General features: G+C 37.1%; 2 protein-coding genes across 2 annotated transcripts in view; both read left to right on the forward strand.

The window, feature by feature from the left end:
• The window catches only part of LOC103130249 (macrophage mannose receptor 1-like), an 8480-nt gene extending 597 nt beyond the window's left edge, over positions 1 to 7883 (forward strand). Inside the window, exons 2-5 of the mRNA XM_016665773.1 lie at positions 5882 to 5956; positions 6103 to 6492; positions 7031 to 7270; positions 7527 to 7883. Of these exons, the coding sequence (XP_016521259.1) occupies positions 5923 to 5956; positions 6103 to 6492; positions 7031 to 7270; positions 7527 to 7873 (1011 nt within the window). The 5' untranslated portion in view covers positions 5882 to 5922 and the 3' untranslated portion in view covers positions 7874 to 7883. The remainder of the gene's footprint in view (positions 1 to 5881; positions 5957 to 6102; positions 6493 to 7030; positions 7271 to 7526) is intronic.
• LOC107834420 (L-selectin-like) lies at positions 1275 to 3805 on the forward strand. Its single transcript, XM_016665770.1, has 3 exons — positions 1275 to 1321; positions 1506 to 1892; positions 3483 to 3805. Exons 1-3 carry the CDS (start codon positions 1288 to 1290, stop codon positions 3803 to 3805), a joined length of 744 nt encoding a protein of 247 aa, XP_016521256.1. The 5' UTR covers positions 1275 to 1287.
• Positions 7884 to 9525: the final 1642 nt, after the last annotated feature.

Here is a 9525-nt window from a genome sequence, read left to right on the forward strand (position 1 = left end):
AAGACCTGGACTGAAGCTCAGCAGTACTGCAGAGAGAAACACACTGACCTGGTCACAGTGACTAACATGAAGGACATGAAGAGACTCATCAACATCTCAGCTGGAGAAATGAAGGAAGCTTGGATTGGTCTGAATGATCCAATAAATGGTATCAGAACATGGCGCTGGTCTCTGCCTGGAGTGGAGTTCAATGAAAGTGAGACAAACTGGAACCCAGGAGAACCGTGGGATCGCTGGATTTCCAACTGTGGAATTTTGGGATGGAATGCCAGATGGTTTAATGCATACTGTACATATCAGTCCTTTTTCCTCTGTTATGATGGTAAGATTGAAGTCTTTTGATTTAAATTTAATTTCTCCTTTAAAATATATGTACACCTGTGTCTGAATTCAGGGTCTGCATCCTTCAAAGGATGTATTTGTAGGCCGATTACGTCATAGCATGGCGACAAGGCCTGTCCAAATTCAAAGACTCCTTCAAAGGACTCTTTGCACCTCGGCTTCCGCGTTTGGGGAAAAGCGGCTCGATTGTTTTCGATCTATTGAAAATGGCCTTTTACACTAGGTGCTAGGGCCGAGGTTTGTACATCGATCCGAAGCCCCAACAAGTAAGCTTGAGAAAGGTTTTAAGATGTACGCCTCGTTATACATTTAGTGATACGAAGGTGAGTTTTACTTAAACTTTGTGGCTAACATTAACCTTAGCTTATGCTAGTAGGCAATATTCTCGGACATTGTTCTTGTAAAAATGTGCTATGTGCTAATGTGCTAAACATTCCAACATTCTAACGGACAATGTTTTTCTTATTTACAAGTAAATTATGTGTGTTTAGTGTCGTTAGTGTCAGAGACTAACGGGGTTCGGTTACGGTTCGGGCTTTTTACTTCCGAAGCACAACGAAGCTTAACAGTAGCGCAGCTCTGGTGTCAGAGATCTGGTTCAGCTGTTAAGGTTCAAAGTTACTGCTTTTAGAAAAATATGACCGTATTATGTCTCTGTGTTATTTCGTTTTATTACCTTTGCATGTTTCTTGTGAAGAGCTCAGGACGGTGTTTACAGCAGTATGTACAGGCGGATCAGTTGCTCGGCCATTAGGCTCTGGTCTGCTCTCTCATTCCCATACACTCGCTTTTTCAGGCTGAATACAGAAGTGATTCCATGGAAATAACTCAGGGAGGCTCCTTTATTTACCATCCCTATCCCTCGTATTTTTAGGCTGATCCGGAGTGAAGTGAAGGCTGCAAACTTTGTGTTGTGCAGCGTTANTAATTCATCTGACAGCAAAGATGCAGTGGAGTCTGATTCTGCTCTTCCTGATGGGTAAGTTGATCTGAAACACAACTAGACTCTCTGGTTTCTGGTATGTTAAAGCCTGATTTCATATGTTTATTCAATATTCACACAGAAAGTAAAAGAATTAAACATAAAACAAAACTGACACATTCTAGTAATTGTAATGTATGTCCTGTGTTAGTTCATACTGAAATGTGTTTATTGCTCTCAGCTCAGTGTTGTTTCATGGACTGTCAGCTCTATCAGTTTCACTACATTAATGAGAATAAGACCTGGACTGAAGCTCAGCAGTACTGCAGAGAGAAACACACTGACCTGGTCACAGTGACTAACATGAAGGACATGAAGAGACTCATCAACATCTCAGCTGGAGATCAGAGTGAAGCTTGGATTGGTCTGTATAATCAAACAAATGGTACCAGAACTTGGTGCTGGTCTCTGCCTGGAGTGGAGTTTAATGAAAGTGAGACAAACTGGATGTCAGGAGAACCAAGTGATGGAGGAAATCAGACATCTGAGAACTGTGAATTTCTGTATGAAAATCTGAAATGGGTGGATACTGGTTGCCATCATGGAAGATTCTTCTTTTGCTATGATGGTAAGAATGTTCATCTGCTTTTCAGTGTTTATGTAAACCCAAACTGTACCCTTTTGGTGGTTTTGCATTATTTTCTCCAAACTAGAAAATAATGCAAAGTAAATGTGATATGTCTTCATCTGTTCACTCCACAGAGAGTAATTCACAGAAATATCACCTGATTAGGCAGAAGAAGTCCTGGACTGAAGCTCAGCATTACTGCAGAGAGAAACACACTGACCTGGTCACAGTGACTAACATGAAGGACATGAAGAGACTCATCAGGAACTCAAATGGAGAAATGAAGGAAGCTTGGATTCGTCTGTATGATCAAACACATGGTACCAGAACATGGTACTGGTCTCTGTCTAGAGTGGAGTTTAATGAAAATGAAGCAAAGCAGCACAAAGGAGAACCAAGGTGTTACTGTCATCCCAAACGGTGTTCCAGCAGGTATCCCAAATGGTATCTCAATTGTGGAATTTTGTGGTGGCCAAACAAGTGGTGCTATGTTCGCTGCAGAGAGCGTTTCTATTTCCTTTGTTACGATGGTAAGATTGAAACCTGTCGTTTGAAATGTCACTGTTACTTTAAAACACATATAGATTATGTAAACTTCTAGTTTCAATGGTACAAATTAACGTGAACATATTTATATGCATATGTGCTGTATGAGCAATCTTAGTGTTTTGTGTGTGCATGAGAAAGAAAAAATAAATATTTTAATAGTATATCTGTGCAATTTCAATATCTTGTGTGTGTCTGAGTCTTTAGAAGTGTGTGTGAGACAAAACATAGTTTTTGTCCTGAATGGTCCCTCGTAAAACGTTACATATCCAAGAAATACCAGTTTTAGTTTAGAATTTCTTATTTGACATGATATAGTAGTTTCATGTTTTAAATCAGAATTTATGTAAACCTAACTAAAATAGTGTAAGTCAATCATAGCCACTTCATAATTATAAAAATAAAAAAACTAAGTCATGTAAAGTCAACCAACTGTGTTCACTCCACAGAAACCAACACAACCCACAAATATTACTTAATTAAAGAGGTGAACACCTGGCAGGAAGCTCAGATTTACTGCAGACAGAATCACACAGACCTGATCAGTGGAACGAAGCAGCTACAGGATGAAGAAGTGGAGAAATTGATGAACTCTACATGCAGTCTACCACCATTCATTGGTCTGTTCAGAGACACTTGGAGGTGGTCAGATGAAAACAGTTCATCTTTCAGACACTGGAATAAAGACTTTAACAATGACATAATCAACAGTGGTCAATGTGCCATGACTGTGTTTGATGATGGAGGCAGTTGGAAGAATGAGAACTGCAACAAGAAAAAACCCTTCATCTGTTATGATGGTGAGTTTTCAAAACATATCAGTATGTATAATATGAACATCCACATTGCTAGTTAAAAGTCTTTCAAGAATACAAACTTCACTACCAGGTTCTTGTGGTTTAACAAATAACAGTCATTATTACATGTCTTTAGTTAAATAAAGGTTTTTAATTGATAATACTTTTAAAATGTATTTTTTGTTGCATAAATTCAGATTGAAGACTTATAGTTTTATTCTTTATTTTTTATGTATTTTCATGCCAGATAAAATGATCCTGATCAAAGAAAATAAAACCTGGCATGAGGCCTTAACCTACTGCAGAGGTCACCACCATTATGACCTGGTCACCATCACCAACAAGGAGAAACAGGTTCAGGAGAAAGTCAAGAACGCATCGACTCCTTTTGTCTGGATTGGACTGCATTTCAACTCCAGTATGAATGTTTGGTTCTGGGTCTGTGATAACTGGACCTGGAATGAACAGAAGGATGACTGTAACATGTTTGGAGCCATGGAGGCAGGAGGAGAACATCGGTTGTTCCCAAGAAACGGCAGTGAGAGATTTAACTTCATCTGTGCTAAATAATAATTCTTCCTCTTCCATTTATTATCAGTTTTTTTCACTTTGTGCTTCTTTTCAATTGTGGCTTTAATTAAATTCAAAAAACCATATTTGAATTCCGCCAAGAAATTATCTCTTCAAAAGAATATTAGATTATATTAGATTATATTAGATTAGATATTTGTTTAGGACTGAACATAATTTTATCTTGAAATGTTTTTTTTTATTATTATTATTGAAATGTTATATTTTCTATCTAAAACTTTAACATCTGCTCACCCTTGACAAAATTTTGTTGTGATTTAAAACAATAAGATCTTAATAAAGCATTTGAAAACTTTTCCACATGTTGAGAGATTTTATTTTGTACAATTTAACAGAAAGATGGGAATGTGATAGAAAAGCCCAAGAATTTGCTGCATACGTGTCCACACCCTTACACTAATACTGTTAAGAAAACCTTTCATTCAATTTCATTATGAAATTTCCAAATTCACTGGATCCATCTGTCCCACTTAAGATTGTGAGATATTTGTAGATTTGTATCCTTTTATTAAACCCATAACTTACATTTCTGGTGAGCTGTACTTCTTCTAGTCGGTCCGTCTCTACAGGATTATTGTCTGAAGAACTAAACCACCTCTAACACCAAAGAGACACACACGCACACACGCACACACACACACACACACACAGACACATCCTTGGACTTCTATAAAAACTCAGGACTTTGTAATGACTTCCATTCATTTTAGGAACTACATTCATACCTAATGCAGACATTTTCACTCACACCAACCATTGCTAGTCTGTTCCTATCCATAACCTTAACCAAAACTTAATTCACACCAAACTTCTTCTAAACCTAACAAGAAGAGCTCTGTAAAAATGCAAAATAAAAAGCGAGGACCAGGAAGAAGTTGAAATTTCCCATGCAATAATGAGTCACATTGGTAAGTACATTTGCATATCCTCCTCACAGTGTTTTGCACTGTCACGAAGGCAGACACACAAAAGGCCTGCTGTACTGCCCTTTTTGCAGATGCAGTCCCAGATGATAGATTAGGTTTGCGTGTGCAATCCTGTTTGCACCAGTTTTAATACACACAAACCTCAAGATCAGGCCTGGCAACAGAGACGGGACCATGTGATCATGAGATTTCTGAATCGTTTACTTGTAAGAAATATACAATATGTAGAATAATTCATGGAAAATCACTTTTGAAATGTTGCATATAGAGATCCTGAGTGTTTCTTAGAAAAAGCTGACAAATGACAGAGACTCCAATTGGAAAAAAAACGCAGTGGTCATGTTCAAACTCAGACCCCCGGCTTTCAAAATAAAAGCAGGATATTCAGCTTTTGCACTGAAGATGATGAGGAGGCTGAAGAGAATTTATGAAGAATCATATTTGACTTCTTTGTGTAAGAATGTCAAATAATTCAAAAATATTTTAAAGAGGTGTTGAGGTAATAAAAACATCCTTTAAACATCCTCAGGTCAAAGGTCAGAATTTAGCTCAGATAACAGCACAGTGAGTTCAGCTCAGCCAAATTAGGCAGCAGGGTAAATATATCAGTATTTACTTAAAACAGGTGATAATGAGGTAAACAGTTATATTTTAAGCAAATATCTAACTGAGGTAAAAGCCGTTTTCTGTAAAGTATGTAAAGTATTATCTCTTATTCTTATTTTTTTTAATCTGATGCTAAAAAAATCCAATCTGTTTTTCCTTACATAAGTTGCTTCAGCTCACCCTCCTTATTTTCTGTCATTTATTGTATAACATGTAACATGAATTATCGTCTTTGTAAAGAACAGACCCATCCTCCCGTTTGAACATTCAAATGCTGACAGACTCGCTCTTATGTGATCGCTGTTCATCAGAAGTCGACATTTAACCCGGGAACGTCGATCAGAACGTCAGGCAGAGGTTTGACGAGACACGGAAGGTAACCAGGTCCATGTTTTAACTTTCTTTCTGTGCTTGATATTTAAATATTCTGTTTCCTGTCTGACTTCGACTTTTCTGTTCTCTCCGCATTGTTGCAGCTTGTCAAACCTTGATATGAAGTGTTTAAATGTTCTTCATCCAGCAGAGACAAACTGCTGGAGGAAAATAATTCATCTGACAGCAAAGATGCAGTGGAGTCTGATTCTGCTCTTCCTGATGGGTAAGTTGATCAGAAACACAAATAGATTTGTAGTAGATTTTTTTTGTCACAGGAGCTTAAATCATCTTGTTTCACTGAAACATTTATCCTATGTTGTGTGTTGCTGAAATCACCCTAAATTAATACCAGCATGTTTCATGTTTCAGCTCAGTGTTGCTTCATGGACTGTCAGCTCTACCAGTTTCACTACATTAATGAAAATAAGACCTGGACTGAAGCTCAGCAGTACTGCAGAGAGAAACACACTGACCTGGTCACAGTGACTAACATGAAGGACATGAAGAGACTCATCAACATCTCAGCTGGTAGTAAAAACCGAGCTTGGATTGGTCTGCATTATCAAACACATGGTACCAGAACATGGTACTGGTCTCTGCCTGGGGTGGAGTTCGATGTAAGTGAGACAAACTGGATGTCAGGAGAACCGACTGACAAACATAGGAATGAAATATCTGGGAACTGTGGATTTCTGTTTAAAAGTTTTACATGGGCAGATGAATCTTGTCATCACGTGGAATTTTTCCTCTGCTATGATGGTGAGTAATAAGAAAACCCAGAAAATAAACTAAGTAATTGAAAAAAACCATCTGCATGAGAGATGTATCAGCGGTACCACTCCCCTTATAGATGACTGATAATTAGTTCATAGATGTTTATTCTTCTCTAAGCCGTTTATAAATCATCAATAGCTGTTTATTATACATTAATTCAGGGTGAAAAGGAGACAAAATTTACCTGTTTCTTGCCAAATAATGAACCAATTCTGTTCACCTATAGATCTTTACAAATTGTTACACTAAACTTTTCAGACTGCCGTGTAAACACAAGGATTCATAGACGTAATTGTTTAGCATATAGTCTCCTTCTCACTCTCAATGCCTAGTAAATGATTTATAAAGTGCTTGCAGATGAATTGATAACATATCTATATATATTTTTTATTATCCATCTGTAAGGGGAACTTTTTATTGTAAAGTGGTACCGATTTGTTTACGCAGTTCTGATCGCAAGTATGACAAAGTTATCAACTTCCCTCAAATATTCTCAGCCTAAAATGTGTTTTTTTCTCCACAGAAACTGATAGAAACCAGAAATACCACTTGATTGAAGACAAGAAGACCTGGCAGAAAGCTCAGATTTACTGCAGAGAGAATCACACAGACATGATCAGTGGAACGAAGCAGATACAGGATGCAAGATCGGCGAATGTTTTGAACTCTGTGGGAAACAAAACACACATACATTTCGGTCTGTTCAGAGACGCCTGGAAGTGGTCCGATGGAAGCAGCTTCTCTTTCAGATACTGGCACAAAGGCTTCAACAATCAACAACCCAACAGTGGACAATGTGCCATGTTTAAGTTTAATGATAAAGGCAGATGGAGGAATGAGAACTGTATGGCCAAGAAACACTTCATCTGTTACGACGGTAAAAAACACCGAGGAGATGACTTGATTTGAAAATCAATTGAAATAGGTGTCACATCTGCGTGGTTGTAACATTTGATGTATGTGTCATCATTTTGGGTTTGCTGTGAAGACTTGTTCATATTCATGGCTTCTTTGTTTAGATAACGTGATCCTGATCAAAGAAAATAAAACCTGGGAGGACGCCTTGAACTACTGCAGAGATCACCACCATGACCTGGTCACCATCACCAACATGGATGATCAGAGATGGATCCAGGAGAAAGTCAAGGAGGCATCGACTGATCATGTCTGGATGGGTCTGCGCTACACCTGCACTCTGGATTTCTGGTTCTGGGTCAGTGATGAGGTGGTCAGATATAAGAACTGGGCTTTAGATGGACAGATGGACGACTGTGACATGTCTGGAGCCATGGAGACGAGAGGAAAACATCAGTGGTTCAAAAGAAATGATGATGAGATGCTGAATTTCATCTGTTCTAAAAAGTAAAATCTACTCTTTTCTTTTGTTTTTATTTTTTTCTTAGGTGTGTGATTCATATTAGATGTTGGTTTAATTAATCTTACTTCCCGATTGAGAAATGACTATCTTTTTCTCAATGGTGCTGATCTATTTAGAGAAAGCTTGACGTGGTGTTTGGTTTTCTAGTGGTTATGCGACATGCCACTGTGTTATATATTATCTCTTATACTGTTATGTGATTTACACCAATGTCATCAACTTTTATGTTATGAAGTTATACTTTAATATTTCAGTGCTTTTCAAGCTACCATTGATCTGGACGAGTTCTGTTGGGTGGTTTTGGCATGTTGCTGTTTCCAGCAAGTCATCTTATAATCAGAAGTTGTGGGTTCGATTCCAGGTTCATCTTGCTACTTGCTGATGTTCCCCTGAGCAAAGCACTCCAGCAAAGTTGCGCCAATCCTACATAAATCCTTTTTATACTCCATAAATATCTTGTGTTTACTTGCTAGTCTACTTCATTGTGTTCTCACAGTTCCTCATCTTCATTGATTGATTTCTCTTACATTTAATTCCTAATTCTTTTGTCATAGATAATGACTTGTTTTCCCAAAAACTCTACTTTAATCATTGTATTGTGTGTATAGCAGTTACACGCCTATTTTTCTTTTTAAGATCTGTCTAAAGCATTTTGTATTACATCTGACTGTGTGAAAGTGCACTACCAATAAAGTTTGATTTTGAAACAGTATTTTTTTTTTAAATGCCTTTCATAAATTATTGACATGCTTCCCAGAAATCAATGGAGCGATCTTTATTTTAAATACATCAATCTAAACTTTCTAATAATTGTGGACCAGCATTGTTAATGTTTTTACTAGTATCTTAATGATTTATCTTTGGTTATTTTTACATCTCCTATTAAAGTTGGAACTTTGACTGGGCAACATCCAAGATGTTTATATTACTTCCAGTGTGTAGAAGAAAAAAAAACATGTTAATACACTTTAAATATTCCTTAAACCTACATCTGTTTAGGTTTAACTATAACAACCTGGATTAAATGTATGACAGTCTTCCAGCAGCAGTTAAAATTGAAACTATTTGACTCATTTGATATTAGAGAAATGACAGAAGTAAGGTTTGGCCAGCAGATGGCAGCAAAGTCAGGTAGATGAAGTGATCCTGATCAAAGAAAATAAAACCTGGGAGGACGCCTTGACCGACTGCAGAGGTCACCACCATGACCTGGTCATCATCACCAACATGGCTGACCACAGATGGATCCAGGAGAAAGTCAAGAACACATCGACTATTTTTGTCTGGATTGGTCTGTGTTAGAATTATGTTGGTTATCATTCTTACATTTGTAATTTTATGTTACTAGTTGTTTTTCTATTTAGAGGTTTAGTGTTCAAATTTGTTTAAAATTGTGGAGACACAATTAAATCTTCCTTAATCTCAAGCATGTTTTTACAGAAGGGGATTTTCTTTGATGAATAAAGAACCTTTATAACTTTACTTTGTGTCGATCAAGTATTGTTTATGTTATACATTGTCAGAAATTTTATCAGATTTGGTTTTGGGGTTTTTGAATAAACTATTATACCATGAAGTTTTCTCTTTTTTTTTTTTTTTTTTTTGCTGAAGATGACATTTTAGACGACGTATATATAAAC

Source organism: Poecilia formosa, unplaced genomic scaffold (assembly GCF_000485575.1).
Source record: "Poecilia formosa unplaced genomic scaffold, Poecilia_formosa-5.1.2 Scaffold618, whole genome shotgun sequence".
Lineage (NCBI taxonomy): Eukaryota > Metazoa > Chordata > Actinopteri > Cyprinodontiformes > Poeciliidae > Poecilia > Poecilia formosa.